The sequence below is a fragment of the Ailuropoda melanoleuca genome, chromosome 16, assembly GCF_002007445.2.
Source record: "Ailuropoda melanoleuca isolate Jingjing chromosome 16, ASM200744v2, whole genome shotgun sequence".
NCBI classification, from domain to species: Eukaryota; Metazoa; Chordata; class Mammalia; order Carnivora; family Ursidae; genus Ailuropoda; species Ailuropoda melanoleuca.
Genome location: NC_048233.1, coordinates 89469786 through 89485945, shown reverse-complemented (window position 1 = coordinate 89485945; position 16160 = coordinate 89469786). Strand labels below are relative to the sequence as shown.

The following is a 16160-nucleotide window of genomic DNA, read 5'->3' as shown; positions in this document are numbered from 1 at the left end:
GTCAGGGACCACCCCGCTTCGCGGGGACCGAGGGGGCTAGGGGGCGGGGCTCCCGGCGCCCCGCCCCCATGAGCTCATCGGGGCCACCGCCCCTGGATGGGCTGCCGGGGCGGGGGCGGGGGGGCACTGGGTCGGAGTCTTGGGAACCGTCCGCTCCGCGCTTGGCCCAGCCCTGCTCACCCCAGTGCGCCGCCGCCGCCGCCCGGGGACGGCGGTGAGGGTCTGGGCCGGGGCAGCACCCGCGCAGGAAGCGTCTCAGCCCCTCGTGGCTCGCATGCTGGGCGCCCGCACCGCGGTCGCCGCGCTTTGTGGGGCCGGCCCCCCTCCACTCCTCAGCCAGTCCGAGATCGCGGTCCCCCCTCGCTCAGGAGGCTGTGGAGACTTTGAGGGGAGTGGGGCTGGGGCGGCCTTCCTGAGCTGGCCCAGGGCAGGGGGCTCTGAGGACCTGCGCGTTTCTGGGCTCCTAGGGGGCCTGGGTCCCAGTGGATGCCCAGGTCTGGGCTTAGGTGTGGGCTTGGACATCCACCTTAGAAAGAAGTACCCACAGGATGGTCATCTTGGAGTGCAGGAGGGTTTCTGGGGCTCCAGGCTGCTGACCTGCAAGTTGCGTTTTCCTGGCCTGGGTGGTAACTGCTGGCCAGTGACTACTGGTGCTTTCGTTTTGTTTCTGTTTCCTGCCTGTGTTGGAGTTGGGGAGGGGCCCTGAGTGGGTGTGGGAGCCCCTCTCTTGGCCCTGCCCTGCTTCCCCTTGGCCAGTCCCCTGGGCAGTGCCTGGGAACCCTCTGGACCCCTCTGCCGCCCCGGGCTGCGCAGAAAGAACCATGACAACATCTGGTGGACAGCGCAGTTCTCAAGTACACTCGGGAGGGTGAACTTTTGGAATGCTCCCTGGAGCAAGGAGCAAGTGTGGGGCAGGGGACGTCTGTCCCGTCTGGACAGCCGGTGGGTCCCAGTATGGAGGGTCCCAGTGCAGATCTCGGGGCGGTGAGGTGTTGGGGGTGGGGAGGACAGAGACTGAACCAAACTCTAGTTGGGGGTGGAGTGGAGGTGTCACACCCCACCTGGGTGGGGGGGGGCACCGGTGGGGGGGCCGCTGTGGCCGTTGGCCTCCGCCCGGGAGTGGGGAGCTGTGGGGCTGTCAGGAAGGGCCAGGTCCTGAACCGTCCCGGGGACCTTTGCCGAAGGGGTGGTGTTCAGTGTCGATTTAGCTTTTGCCTGCTGTGACCTGGGCACGTAGGGGGTCAGGGGGACACCCAGATGCCCCTCTGCTGGCCTTGAGCCCATCCCCTACGAGCCGAGCCTGGATGTGGGGTGAGGACCCTGACCAGGGGGCGGAGGGTAGACGGAGGTACAGGATGTGTCCCAGAGCGGGTTTTGTCCTTGGGCTGCGTGTCCGTGCTGGGTGAGTCCCTCCCCGCTGCCCAGCCTGGGAGGTCTCCAGGGCAGCCCCGCTCACCCCCCACTCTGCTCAGGCGAGCCTGGTAGTTCCCCAGGCAGCTGGGGTGGAGGCCTAACACATCCCCAGGGGCTGCTCTTTATTGAGGCTGAAGGAAATGTTTCCAGGCCTCTCCCCTCCCGGGCCACCCATGTGAGTGAGCATTGAGAACTGTATTCCTCGCTCTGGTCACCGTGGCCGCACCCACGTCTGCAGTGGGGGCAGGCAGAGCTGAGCAGGGTGTGGCTGGGGGCCACCACTCTGGCAGGGCCCCTCTGTGCCCTAGCGGCGTCCCGCCTCCCCCGGCTGACGGCGTGCTGCTACGGGGTTGGTTCTGGACGGTGAGCGCTCACCCCACTGCTCGGGTCCAGGTCCTGGGCCTTGGCTTCCTGCGCCCCCTAAGGTTGCCGTCCTCCACATCCCATCCCCGGGGCCGGTGGATAGCCAACACCCGTCGGGGCGAACTCAGGAAACCGTCATAGGGCCCGGATGGCTAGCACGAAGACTGCAGTCCTTGGCTGGTGTGGGCAGTGCCCTGGGGAAGGGGCTTGGGTGCCCCAGAGGGCGTTGGGTGAGGGAGGGCCCCTGGTGCCTGGTCTGACTCTCGCTTGCAGGGCACCCTGGCCACCGTGGAGTGGGTGCTGAGGGGAGCCGGGAGAAGACTTTGACAATGGGTGCCTGCATTGGGGCACTCTTAAAAAGTTCCGTTGTAGAGAGTGACAAGGCTCCCACCTGGGAGCAGGCCTCAGAGGTGGCCAGGCTGGCTTCTCCAGGAAGGAGCCCCCTCACCCTGCATGCCCACGGGCGCGTCTCTCTCCTCCAGTAGCCGGGACTTCAGGGCCCCGGGCAGTGTGCACTCAGTATGTCTGACCACAGCCTGCTTTGGGGTTCCCTGGGCCGGTGGGCATCATCAGGCCATGAGGCGGGGACAGGAGTGGGAGCACGAGCGGCAGCCCAGGCCAAGCCTGGGAGACGGTGCAGACACCCTGCCCGGCAGCGTGGAAATCCTCCCGGTTGGGGTGGGACCCAGAGCTTCCTGGCAGAGGCCGCTGGTGCTCAAAGCTCCTGCTGCTGGGCATGTCAGGAAGAGAGAGGCTCCCCTCCATGTGACCTGGGGCAGGCAGCTGGCACGCGTGAGCCCCGCTCGCTTTCCTCATCTGTGAAGTGGGTACGATCACAGGCCTGTCCTTGGAGGCCGGCCAGAGAGAGTGCAGTGCCCTGTGCCTGGGCCTGGCCACTCCTGCAGCCTGATGCCTTCAGTGGCTGTCTTCCAGAGGTAGGGCAGCCAGACGGGGCTGGGAACAGGGCTGATTAGAAGCCTCGCTAACTGGCATTTAATTCTCGCTTCCAGACAGCACATGACTGTCTGTCACTTAGCGGTTCTGTCGCCTTCCTTCCGGGAGAGGGGATGTGTGACCCTGGCAGGCTCTGGGTGGGGGTGGGGATTTCCTGTGCTGGTTTCAGGGGGTGGGCAAGTGGACGGACTGAGTGGCAGAGCTTTGGGGGAAACGGCTGTTGGGTTGGGACAAGAAGAGGAAGTCTGTGGTCTATCCCTGGAACGAACTCCCCCCCCCCATGAGGATGTCCAGGCACCAAGAGTCCTGGGACCCTGGTGGGTGCAGCTCCAGGGCTGATGCAGTGCCCCCCCCCCGCCCGCTGCCATGGTTCCCACCCCCCCACCAGCTCAGGTCTGCCTCCAGAAGTTGAGTTCATCCCCAATTCCTGGGTCATTCTGGTTTGAAGTCCAGACAGGGAGATGGACCCAAAAAGGCCCTCCTCCCAAATCATCTGCCCCATTGCTTCATTTCAGCGCCTGAAACCCCGAGAGGGCAAGAACCCGGGTCATCAAATCAATACAGCAAAGTCCAGGCACCTGTGGGAGGAGCCAATGGTCACCTTTGCACCGGCCCAGTGTTTCAGGGTGGGGATAGGGGAGAGGCACAGGGGTTCTCTCTATGGCCCTGGCACCCCAGGACCCAGGCCAGGGCACGAAGTGAGGCCTGGGTGGTGTTCAGCCCTGGAGCTGCCCTGTGACCAGCATGCCTTGTCCTTGTCCAAGAACCAGGCTTGTCTGCAATTGGCCCTCAGGACCCTTCTCCCGAGTTGTTTTCCATCTATCCTGCAAGAATGTGGTCTGACCCAGCATGCTTCCAGAAACCTCTAAACTTCTCAGTGCTCTCCTGCCCCCAGAGCACACAGAGTTCCTACTCTGGGGCCTGGCCCAAGCCCCTCCTGATGGCAGAGCTGGTGCTAATTCACACAGGACCACTTGGAGGCTTCCAGGTGGACCCCCAGATGCTAGGGGAGTGCCCCTGGGCAGGCAGGGGGCCATCCCCAGGGGGCTAGCGGAGGATTTCCCTTGCTAAGCTAGCTGCCAGGGACGGGGCGGCCACCCTCCCTGGGCGTGAGATGAGGGCTGGCCAGAGGGAGGGGCTTAGGAGGTGGGGTTGGACCCAGAAGTTCCTCTAGCTGGTGGTGATGGTGCCCCAGATGGGGGAGCTGGGAGCCGCAGAGGCCTGGGGACCCCGGGGGCTGGCAGCTCGCTCAGCCAGGGCCGGGGGTTCATGCCCCCTTGTCCCTGTCTTCTGACTTTGAAAGTTAGTGCTGTCCCGCCTGTCCACGGTGCCTGGGTACCAGGGTCATTGTCAAGAAGGTGAAAGATAGGAAGCCAGGGCCGCCCTCACTGCAGAGTCGGTGGCTGGGTGACCCACGCCGGGCTCGGCCTGGGTTTTAACTCGCCTGGGGGAACGTTGAGCAGCCCCCTGTAGCCTGTCTTACCTGTACCATCATCTAGGGGTGGGTGCTGAGTTGGGTTCCACGCTGCCGCTGACAGCCGGTACGTGGCGCTCAGGCTGACACCCAGGGCTGGGAGGCGCCCGGGTGCGACTGGGGCAACAGCAGTGAGGACTGCCTGCCTCCCTGGGTCTCCATTCCTGGGTCTGGGAGGCCTGAGCCCAGGAGCTCAATGCCCTTGGTCTTGGGAGGTGGGGAATGGGGGCTTTAAAGAGGCCGTAGGTTTGGGAACCACCAACCCTGGTCTCACCCCGAGCTCACGGGGAGCTCACCCTCTCACACAGCTGTGGCTCTGTTTGGCTGAAGGGCCCACACTGCTCCCTAACGCAGGGGCTCAGCCACCCACCCTTTGGATAGATGGCCTTTCATTTTGTCTCGAGGTGGTAAGACCCCCAGCTCCCACAGGGTAGCACTCCCCTGGGCCAGCAGGGCCCTGAGGGGGAGCTGTCCCCTTAGCCTCCAGCTGGGGCCTGGCCTTGATCATGCCTGCTGGGGCGGGGGGAGGCCGAGGTCCCCAGGTGACCATGGAGGAGGCCCTTCTGCTGCCTCCCAGCCTGGTGTGACTCCAGGCCTGGGGCTCCCCTGGGACAGGGACAAAGCCATCCTGACCTGCCCTGGGAGCCTTCCACCTGCCCTCTGGTCCCCTGCCTGAGCCTCCCTGCCCCCACCTGTCTCCCTAGTCGCTGCCCGGCCCACTGAGATCCTCCCTGTGTGACGAAGGCCGGCTCCTGCTGAATCCTGTCCTGTGTCTTACGCTGGCAGGTCCCTGGGACCTCTGTGTCCACGGGCCCCTCCCTGCAGGGACAGAGGGGCTTCCCCACAGTGGGGTTGGCTTGGGGCAGGGGAGCAGGCCTCCCCTCCCCAGGGTGGGATTGGATCTCTGATGTGCCCCTGGAGGTGGCAGGGTGTGGCGGGGGCCTGCACTCACCTCTTGGTGGGAAGTGGCTCCCGCAGCCCCTAGCTGGTGGGCCCCAGGAGGGCCTGGGTCATGACCCTTTGCTGCCTACTGCTAGATGTGGGGCCAGGCGGCTTCCTGAGGTCCAGAGGCCTCCAGCGAGGCTCTGCTTCCTGGCTGAGGTGAGGGTCCCTGCTGTTCCCTCCACACTTCCTGCCTTGAGCTGCTCCCAGAGGCCACCACAGGGCCATGGGGGCAGCTGCCCACCCCCAGGGAAGGCCTGAGTTGGGCCTGTGTCACCCAGGGAGGGAGGCGTCTGGCCCTGTCCCCTCATGGTGGGTGGAGAGCGAGGGTCAGTCTGCAGGAACCCAGGACCACTACCCAGCTTGAGGGGTGCTGCCAGGACTCCCTCCCCCCCCAGCCCATCCTAAAAGCATTTCTGCTGTACCTGTTCCTTCTGATTTAGCCCCCTGTCCCTGAGGGTATTTCCGGCCTTACTTCCTGCCTCTGGCCTTCACTGCCTACTTGGTTGGGGGGGGGGGGTTCTCCAGGACCCCCCAGCCACCCCGCCAAGTGGNCACCCCCCTTGTGGTGGAGCCCCCCACCCCTGCCCCCAGCACCCTGCACTGCTGCAGGGAAGGTGTGAGTGACGCCTGCGTGGGTGGGGCTGGGGGCGAGCGCTCGGGGTGTGGGGGCCCAGCGGCCGAGGGCACGCAGCCCCAGGCCTGCCCGGGCAGCACCCGCTCCCTCTTGCTCCCTTTCAGCGGCTTCTTGGAAACGGCCGGCGGCCAGGCAGGAACCCAGCGTGCTTGGCAGTCCCCCTCCTGTTTCAGCTGACGCCATTAGTTATCAATTCTCAGAAAGGAAGAAGAAAGAAACAGAAACAGAATCTTTCACAGGGTCCTGAACTGGCCGTGCCGTCCCCGCCGTGGGACCTTCCCTGTGGCCCAGCTAGCCGGCGCCCTCCCCAGCGCCGCTGCCCGCCCTCCTGCAGGGTTTCTCGGGGGCACTCCCAGTGCTGGGGCTCGCAGCGGCCTTGTGCAGCAGCTGGGGCATTAGCATAGATAATTTCCATCCTCATTTTCCAGTAAGGGTGTGGAGGGTGACCCCGACGTGCGGCAGGGCACCCTTGGCTGCCACGCTCCGGGCTCCACCCTCTGCCCTGACTCCTGCTCTCCCTGAACGCTGGACTCAGTTGTGTAATGCCCCTCCGGGCTCCACAGTTCTCCAGTCCCCGCTTTGACCCTAAAACCTCGGTTCTGTGGGCAAGACTTCAATGCGACGTTTCCAGATGCTTGCCGCGGGCCCCGGGAAGCCTGGAGAGCCCAGCGTGTCTGGCTCCTCGCCGTGGGACCCGGTTGGCACCAAGACAGCCCCTGGGATCCTTTGGGACTCAGAAGAAACATTTACCCCTAAAAGCCTTGCTTAGAAGTTCAGCCGTCGGGGACTGAGTGGAGAGTTGGGGGGTTAAATCAGCTTTATTGGACATAGAGTGCACGGATTTCAAACGTACACGTTCGACATGGGTAGACCCCTGTGGAACGGTCACTGCATCGCGATCATGGACACATCCAGCAGCCCCAAAAGCATCTGGGGACCTCATGATCCCGCCCCCGTCCCCCAGCAGCTGGTGGCCTGTGTTCTGTCACGGCACGTAATTTGCATCTCTGACACTTTTGTAAAAAGGGAAGTTCTTTCTTTTTGGTGTGGTGTCTGTCACTCAGCACGGTTCTCTGAGCAGTACATTTCTCGTTGCCGCTGGGACCCCACCGTGTTCTCGTTCATCTCGTCTGTGCACCACTGGAAGGATGAGTGGATTGGGCCCGGTCTGGGGCTGGGAATACCAGGGCCCATGTTGTGGTGTGGACACACGCGTTCGTGTCCCTGGGCAGGCACCTGGGGTGGCAGGGGTGGCCGCGTGGCAGGTGTGGGCTGGGCTGGGAAGCTCACTGCACCCCGCTTGCTTCCATGTTCCTGCCAGCGCGTGAATGGCGGGGCAGGAGCCTTCCCTTCTCCGTGGAGGGCTTTCCACCCCCTCTGAGTCGGGGTGCTGCCTTTGTCCCTCCCTGGTTGGCGATCTGCCCCCTGCCACGCGGGTTTCCTCATCTGGGAACAGGGTAGACCTCGCCACCACTGCGTTTACCTGGCCCCACCCCGGGGTCTGTGCAGGGCCTGGAGGGCCCGGGGTCCCGGCCAGCAGGGGCACGTCGGCACCGGGTCCTCCCAGTCTGAAGGCAGGACCAGCTCCCACTACCTCCAGGAGTGCAGACCCGGGGGCCACAGGGGGTCTGAGGCCGCCCCTGCCCCGGAGTGTGAAGGAAAGCCCTTCCTGAGCGGCAGAGGTGGCCACTGGGGCGTGGGACGAGCACTGCCCCCACTGCACTTCTGTTAGGACTGTGCACCCCAAGACACGCTTGTCTTCCCAGCTGCTGGGGCGAAAGTGGGAGAGGTCCCAGCCAGGCCAGGGGGCACGCGCCCCTCCACACTCCCCTGCAGTGGTGGGGACAGGGAGGCTGAGTCGGGGCTTGTGGCCAGGGCTCGGACTACAGAGGGACTACAGAGGGAGGCCGGGGACAGGGGCTTCCCCACCCCTCCCCCTCTGTCCTGGGACTTCTCACAAAGGCGGCTCTGGACCACAGTTTCAAAAGAGAACAAGTGATGGTTTCAAGCCAGAGTTACCACGGCAACCCTCAGCCTCACCACCGCCTCCCCCGAGGAGCCACAGATGGCAGCCACCTCGGGAGGCTCCGAGGACTCTGGGGCGCCCGCCCTGCCTCCGCGGTCCTGTGGGCCCTCTGGCCCTGTCCCGCTGCCGCCAGGTGCCACCCAGAGGCCCAGGACGCTGGGAGCCGGGGGCCCTGCCCTTTGAGGGCTCCAAGGTGGCCGGAGGGCAATGGGAGGGGACCCTGGCCGGAGCAGGTGCATGGCAGGCCCTTGACGGCCCGCCCCACACCTGCTCGAGGACAGGGCAGAGCCTCCGAGCCTCGGCCTGCCCTCCCCAACCAGACCTGGAGCTCTGGGAGAAGTGGGCTGAGAAACGGAAATCCCGGGCTAGTTGGGGGCAGACGGGTGCTCCGAGGGAGCTGCGGGCGTGAGCCCCGCCAGCCTTACTGTCCGCTGAGCCCAGTGTGGAGGGCCCTGGGGAGCTGCTGGGGCTTTCCATGGGGCAGCCCATGGGGCTGGGGCCTGGAGTCACACACACGCTGCCAGCCACCACGTCGGGGGTCTGCTCCCTGGCCGGGTCTCGGGGCAGGTGCCTATCTGGCCGGGTAGTTTTCTTGGGGGGGTTTCTCCCCGCTGTGGGACATGCAGCTCTGGGCCTGTGTGTGTGCGGGGGGCGGGGGGGGGAGTCAGTGTCTGCTGCTGCAGGCCCGAGGTGGTAGGAAGAGGAAGCCGGGAGCTGGCAGCTGTGTAGTGAGCCCTCTGACCCGCGCCAAGGCTCGTAGCCCTGGGAGCAGCTCACCCCGGTGGGGCGTCTGAGGCTGGGACGGCCTGGAGGACAGGAGGCAGGGACATGGAGGGCAGTGCGGCCGCTGGCCTGGGTTGGTGAGATGTGTAGGTCAGGCCCAGCATGGTCTGGGCTCCCTTCAGCAATGCCCCCCCCCCCACCACCACCAGCCATGGCCTTGAGCTCGCAGGATGGTGAGTCTGTGGAGGGACTCCCTGAACCAGAAGCCCCTGTCGCCCCACCAGGCCCTGAGCAGAGCCCCCTTTCCTGCCCCTTTGGCTCAGGAGGCCCCTCCCCTGGCCTCTGTGGGAGCACAGCATGCTTCCTTCCTCCTGCAGCGGCTTCCCTTCCAAGGGTTGGCAGCAGTAAGGATTTGTCCTGCAAATGGCCCAGCCCCTCGCGCCCGTGGCTTCCTGGATGCTGTCAGCCTCTGCTGCCTCCCCGTGTCTGTCGTGTCTGTCGTTCCCTCTGTTGGCCCCACTAGGGCCCTGGTGGCATCAGATCCCCACCCCTCTTTCTCTTGACACCAAAGACTTGGAATCCCCTGCACGGGGCTCCTAGATGAGCTGAGGACTGTTGGAATCACCCCCTTGGAGGAGGAGCCTGTGGTCCCTGGGGTCCTTGGGTCTGGTGGGGACTGTGGCCAGATTTAGAAAACAAAAACACAGGACATCCAGTTACATTTGAGCTGTAGTTAAAAAAATGAATGCTGTTTTGACATAAGTGTGCCCCATCCAGTATCGGACATGTGGTCCCCAAGGTCCAGGCCTTCCTTCCCGGGGCATCTCAAGCACCAGGTCTGCACAGCAGACGTGTGGAGGCGGCAGGCAGCCCAGAGCCCCGCGGTGCCTGGCGCCCCACCTGGAAAGGGTTCCCCCGGGGCCGGCAGGCAGATGGGGCGAGGGCCCAGCACCTGCCCCCCTGCATGTTGGTGTGGTTCAGCCCCGTCACCGCCGTGGCGCTCTGGGCACGTAACCCTGCACCTGTTCTTTCCCCAGCTGGCCGGAGGCGTGATCCTGGGTGTGGCCCTGTGGCTGCGCCACGACCCGCAGACCACCAACCTCCTCTATCTGGAACTCGGAGACAGGCCTGCGCCCAACACCTTCTATGTAGGTGAGTCACCTGGGGGTCCCAGGACCTGGCTGGCTCTGGGCTGCGGACCAGCAAGAATGACCCTCAAGGCGTCTGATCATGACTGCTGCAGACAGGCGGTCAGGAAGGGCTTCCAGGAGGAGGCAGGGCGTGGGCCAGCTCCATGGGGCTTGCTGTGTGCTGGGCTGCTGGGCGGGACGAGGCCTGCCAGGAAGGGCTCTTTGGGAGAGAGGGTGAGACAGAGACAGGGCCTGGGTGGAGTCAGGTCTGCCCGGGGGCCTTGCAGGCCTGGGTTCAGAGGAGGTCCACTGCCTGGCTGGGGTGGGGGGGTGAGGGGGTGCGTGGGGCAGGAGTCAGGCTCCCAGGCAGCGCTGGGACTTCACGGGATGTGTCGGCTGTTGGGACCCCACCAGATGGCCTCTGGGAGCTGGCTCGGGGCAGGAGGCCGCTGGGTGGGGGCGGGGGAGCCGTGTCTCGTGGTGGGTATTTCGGGGGAGGCTCGCTGGGAAGGGGTGGGGCTGGATGCCTGCCTGGGCAGCAGGACTGGCAGCTGAGGCAGCTGGAGCTGAGGGGGAGGGAGACTCGGGCCCCAGGGTGAGGCAGGGGCCAGCGTGACTCAGGCTGCCCCCCCAGCCACACCTTGCTGCCTTATTAGGCTGCCTGTCTGCCTCCCAGGCACCAGCTGTGGCCCCCTCAGGGGATCGAGCCCCCACCCCTGCCGCACCCTGTCCTGTGGAGCCTCGCTCCTCCTCGCGTTGGTCCCCAGCCAGTGGGAGGCAGGGCCTGGCCCTTGTGGGGCTCTGGAAGCCTTGTTTCTGTCCTTTAAAGGAACGGCCTGGCCTGGCCCCTCGGTCCCCACAGGCCTAGCAGCAGGGCAGGAAGTGTGTGGGGGCCTTTAGGGTTCGGGGCTCCGTGTTAGGACCAGCGGCCTCCCCACTGGCCTGGTATCCTGGGTGCAGCCCAGAAGGGGTCTGGGTCCCTCCCAGCTGCTGTTCCAGGAGGGAGGGGGGCACGTGCTTGTGATAGACGCTGGTGGTTGAAGCAGGGATGGCCCAGGGCCCCATGGGGCCACAAAGGGGATGCGTGTCCCTTCCCAGCCCACGATCCTCTCTGAGCTGTAGGGTGGACAGGTCTGACTCAGGAGCACTAACGGGGCGGCCCCTTTCCTCCCTGGAGACGGGAGCCTGTAGTTCTGGCCGTGGTTTCCCAGAGCCAGCTGTCCTTGGAGAGGTTCCCGAGCCTCCATCTCCAGAGTCCTAGGCTCCCCCTGGGCTGTGGGGCCCCTCGAGGTTTTGTCTCCGGAGGAGAGGGCTCCCCGCCGCCCGCTCCAAAGGCACCCCCGAGGACCATCACCCAGGGGCCGTGCACCGTCAGGAGCAGGGCAGTCCTAGCTTTGCTCGCGTGTCCAGGGCAAGCAAGTACCCTCCAGACCCACGAGAGCTGTCTCCCGCAGACCTCCTCCCAGGTGTCCCCCTCCCCTTCCCCAGGGATTCAAGCCCGCAGCATCCTCTCTGGGGGCTGCTGCTCTCTGCACCCCCTCTTCAGGGCCTGGGGTGCTGGTGATTTGGGAAGGGGTCACCCTCCCGCCTCATGGCCGGGGCAGCTCCTGCTCTTGCGGTCCCCTCCATGTGGTCCAGCTTGGTAGAGTAGCTGACGGCTCCCTTGGTCAAAGCCAGGACTGGGCTGGGAGGGCTCGGGAGCCCCGGTCACCCGGCGATCTGATGCTTCTGTTCCAGCCTTTGCCACGAGGAGCGAGGCTGCAGGACTGTGCCCGGACCCCAGGGGGGAGGTTGTCCCATAGGATAAAACAGGCGCTGTCCTACCGGCCTGCCCCTCACAGCTGCCACGTCGGGCTGTCACCGTGGGGCCCGACCCTGAGTTGCAGGGGCCGCCACTTGCCTCTCCTGGCACTAGGTGGGGGGCTGCCCTAGGGGAAGCAGCTCTAGTCACTGGACCACTTGCGGGGCGGGGTGGAAGCAGGGCCTGCCAGCGCCGGGACCCAGGCTTCTGCAGCGGCCCCGTGGGCTGCCGAGTCCCTGCCCATCCGGGACTGGCCTCCTGGAGCCTCCTACTGGCCCCGAGGCGGGCTGGGCCTGCCAGGGAGGCGGGGGAGCAGATGTGGGCCCTGACAAGGGTTCTTTGTCCCATGCTGGCGGGGGGGTGGCAGGTTACCAGGGCCCCCTCAGCATCCAGAGCAACACTGCAGAGCCCAGTGGGTCCCCAGCCACGCTTGTCGGAACCAGACCTGTCTGGGTGGGCCGTGGGCAACAAGAAGGGCAGTACAGCCAGGCCAGAGGCACCCCCCACCCTGTGCTGGCCCTTCCTGCCTCCCCAGGACCCCATGCCCAGCCTGGTGGGCACCCCTGTGTGCCGTCCTGGAATTGTCCCTCCCACACCACACACCATTGTCTGCGGGGCCACCCCAGTTTCCAGGCCACCACGTCCAGTAGGCTCCAGTCCCTCGAAGCCGATCGAGCCCACTCCTCCAGCCCAAGGGGCCACACGGAGCCACTGGATCTGACCCCCTGTCCGAGAGGAGTGGGCACGGCCCTGTGCACCAGGAGGGGGTGATCCTTGTGGCCCCCACTGGGCTGCAGAGGCTCTCAGGAACCGGAGTGGGCGTAGGCTGTCCACGGGCCTCCCCCCAGGAGGGAGGCCGTGTAAAGATCTGTTGGCAGAGCTCTCTGAGCTCTGTGCTGTGCCAGTCAGTCCTGGCCCGGCCCTCGGCGGCGGCCTGGCTCACAGGGTGCAGACCCGCGGGTGGAGGAGGGGCACGGGTGTGGGAGGGGCGCTCGCCCGGTGGCCAGGCTGCAGTGCCCTCGCTGCTCCTCGGGGGCAGGGTGGCCCGAGTCCTGGGCAGAGGGTATGGGAGGGGCTCTGGGGGGGACACTGCTCACTGAGTGTGTCCATTGCTCCCCCATAAAGGCATCTATATCCTCATTGCCGTGGGTGCCGTGATGATGTTCGTGGGGTTTCTGGGCTGCTATGGGGCCATCCAGGAGTCCCAGTGCCTGCTGGGGACGGTAAGTTCCGGGGCCAGGTGGGGGCGGGAGGGGGGTGCAGAGGCAGAACCCAGAGTTCTGCTGGAGGCACCCCGTGTTCAGCTCTGACGGGCCCCCTTGCCAGTGTGGCCTTGGAGGGGGGCTCACGGGGTGGCCTGGGGACCTTTCCCAGAATGTCAGCCCTCCAGGTTCCCTGTGCAGTTCAGAAATCCCACCCTGGTCGATTGCTGTGACATCTGGTTCCTAACTCATAGTTCTACAGTGGCCTTTCTTTGTGTTTAATAAAAAGCCACAGATATAACAGAGGGCATGTCCTAGTCCCTCAGCCAACCTCACTGGGGAAGCTGAGGCCCGGCCAGGCCAGGAGTAATGGGCAGTGGGCGCTGGTGTCATGATGACCCCCTTCCCACAGGGAGAGGGAGAGTTGGGGTACGGAAGGGTTCATTTGGGGCCAAACCCCCCTGGGGCTGTGCGGGCCTGCAGCCCCAACCCACTGAGCCCCGGCCCGCGGGGATGCTGAGAACCTGGGCAGGTCACAGCTGGGACTGAGTCTTCCCCTCTCCACGGCCCGTCCCTGGCGGGGACACTCACCCGCACACACCCCTGTCGGTCAGTCGGGCGTGTCATCTTACATGGCCAGCCCTGAGCTGCCCCGCGCCTGCTCTCATCCCGGCGTCTCTCCTCCCCTCTGGGTCCTGCACGGCCCCCCAGTTCTTCACCTGCCTGGTCATCCTCTTTGCCTGCGAAGTAGCTGCCGGCATCTGGGGCTTTGTCAACAAGGACCAGGTGAGCCTGCGACCGCGGCGGTGGGGTCCGTCCCGGCCGGCCTGCGGGGGAGGACGGCCTGCTGCCCAGGTTGTGGGGAATGGCTTGGGCCTACCCTTGGATTGCGGGGTGCTCTGCGGGGCTCCCCACGGGGCCCGCCTGGTAGAAAGGCCACGGAGGGCATTCTGGAGGAGGCAGCACAGGGGCCGAGTAGAAGTCAGGGCCGCCTGTCTCCCAGCCTCAGGCGGGGTGGGGGGGCATCCAGGTCTACCCTGGAAGCATCAGGTTCTCGGGAGAGCCAGGTGAATGCTTGCCCCCCGGGGAAGGTCCCTGTGGTGGGGTGACCGCACCCCTCCTGCACACTCCTCCCCCAGATCGCCAAGGACGTGAAGCAGTTTTACGACCAGGCTTTGCAGCAAGCCGTGGTAGACGACGACGCCAACAATGCCAAGGCCGTGGTGAAGACTTTCCATGAGACGGTGCGGGAGGGGGTGCTGGGGGGAGGCGAGGGGGCCTGGGGGGTCGGGGGGTTGTCCTCTTGGGTAAGGCCCAGCTGGGGTTGAGCCTGGCCCCAGCACAGACCTCAGGAACAGAAGGGGTACTGCAGACCTGGTGGGCCACAGAGCCCTCCCTGGGACGCCCCTGGGGGGATTCTCGGGGACCCGCGGATCCCCAGTGTGAGCCACATGAGCCTGTTAGGCCAGGGAGCAGTGGGAAGAAGGGGAGGAGAGGGGCCCCTGAGCTCAGTTCTCCCCCTGGAGCAGACCGTCCCAGCCCCCCACCCTAGGCCAGACCGGGACAGCCTGCGGGATGTGTCCCTGGCCATCTCCCACGGGTCATCTCTGTGTGAGGGCCCAGGGCTGACCGCAGGGGTTCTCGGTCCCTGCAGCTCAACTGCTGTGGCTCCAGCACGCTGTCCGCGCTGACCACCTCCATGCTTAAGAACAACCTCTGTCCCTCGGGCAGCACCGTCATCAGCAACTTGTTCAAGGTACGTGGGGCCGCGGGGCCTCCCAGGCTTGCTCCCGCGCGTCACTGCCACCAGCACTGGGTGGGGTTGGCTGGCGCTGGCGGGTTGGGCCCACGGGGGCGGCAAGTCTCTGCCTCCGGCTCCCAGTGGGACAGCAGGTGTGGAGGGCGGCCCGGCCTCCCAGGTCAACACCCTCTTCGTGCGGCTCAGCGACCTGAGCAGAAGAGCGCACACAGCACGTTCCGTTTCCACGTTTTAAAACGGGTGTGAGGGGCGCCTGGGTGGCACAGCGGTTAAGCGTCTGCCTTCGGCTCAGGGCGTGATCCCGGCGTTATGGGATCGAGCCCCACATCAGGCTCCTCCGCTATGAGCCTGCTTCTTCCTCTCCCACTCCCCTGCTGTGTTCCCTCTCTCGCTGGCTGTCTCTATCTCTGTCGAATAAATAAATAAAATCTTTAAAAAAATAAATAAAAAATAAAACGGGTGTGAGATAACCTGGCAGAGAGCAGGCCCTGGTCACACCTCTTCCGAGGGCTCGAACCCCTCCCTGCTCTTCCGCAATGAGCCCGGCCGCTGCACCGTGGGGGCCGAGGGCCTGGGCCCCTGACCGTCTGCGGGCTGTCTCCCCCCGCCCACCCCAGGAGGACTGCCACCAGAAGATCGATGACCTCTTCTCGGGGAAGCTGTACCTCATCGGCATTGCGGCCATCGTGGTTGCTGTGATCATGGTGAGTGCACGGGCCGGGCATCCGCTCAGGGCGCCCCCCCAGGACTTTCGCTGCTGACTGCCCCCCCTCCCCCAGATCTTCGAGATGATCCTGAGCATGGTGCTCTGCTGTGGCATCCGGAACAGCTCCGTGTACTGAGCGGCCCCAGCCGCTGCCGCTGCAGGGGAGGGCCGGTGGGAACCCTGCCGTGCCCCTGGAGTGACCGGACATTTCTGAGGAGGGGCCGTCACCGCCCGTGTATATAACTTCTCCGGTATTACTCTGCTCACTTATTAGCCTTTTTACTTCTGAGGTTATGTTTTTGTCCTAAAGTTCCCCGTTACCTTTTGGGGCTGAAGTCACCTATAGACGGCATGTGAGTGGGCCTTGGGGACTGTGAGGCAGGCGTCCCCTCTGCTTCTGTGGCTGCTGAGGGGTCTGTCTGCTGCTCAGCCAGGCCTCTCCTGGGGGCCCCCCCGGCCCACCCACCTGCCCCCCAGGCTGCACGGCTCATGCCTTTTTTAACCCTCGTTCCTCTCCCGCCACTTGTCTAGAGCCGGGTCTGCGAGCAGCCTTACGCCTTCAGTGCACCTGTCCTTTCTAACTCGTCACCTTCCACTGTAATTACATCTCGAAAGTCATTCAATAAAGAAGGAAGATCCGGGCATGCTAACCCACTGTCTGTGTGTGCAGCGTCCGAGACCCGGGGGGGGGCGGGAGGGGCAGGGGGCCCGGCAGCAGGAGGCTCAGCTCTGGGAACCTTGCAGGGTGTGCTGGGCCCCCGAGAGCACTCCGCAGGGCAGGTGCCCCTTCCGTGGGTTCTGTGCCACCATCCACAGCCCCCACCCAACCTCCCCCACCTGTTCCGTGGGCAGCACAGCCCAGAGGGGGCAGGCAGATACTGTGGTGTAGGATGTGCTTGGGGTGGGGGGCCTGCAAGCCTCCCCTTCCTCCTGGGGGACAGCTCTGACACCACCCCCTCCCATGCACAGAAGGGACTCTTCCTGCCTGGCTTGGGTGCCTGTAAGTGTTTGTGGAGAAGCTGGGTAGCTC

The 16160-nt window shown here is 65.2% G+C and overlaps 1 protein-coding gene across 1 annotated transcript; it reads left to right on the top strand.

The window, feature by feature from the left end:
• Positions 1-6916: 6916 nt before the first annotated feature.
• On the top strand, positions 6917-15780 carry CD81 (CD81 molecule). Its single transcript, XM_019800606.1, has 8 exons — positions 6917-6949; positions 9570-9684; positions 12589-12686; positions 13377-13451; positions 13805-13909; positions 14320-14421; positions 15042-15128; positions 15204-15780. Exons 1-8 carry the CDS (start codon positions 6932-6934, stop codon positions 15264-15266), a joined length of 663 nt encoding a protein of 220 aa, XP_019656165.1. The 5' UTR covers positions 6917-6931; the 3' UTR covers positions 15267-15780.
• The last annotated feature ends 380 nt before the right edge of the window (positions 15781-16160 follow it).

Coding starts and splice junctions, on each gene's coding strand:
- CD81 (XM_019800606.1), top strand. Junction 12,687..13,376: donor CCCAGTGCCTGCTGGGGACG/GTAAGTTCCGGG, acceptor ACGGCCCCCCAG/TTCTTCACCTGCCTGGTCAT. Junction 14,422..15,041: donor TCATCAGCAACTTGTTCAAG/GTACGTGGGGCC, acceptor CGCCCACCCCAG/GAGGACTGCCACCAGAAGAT.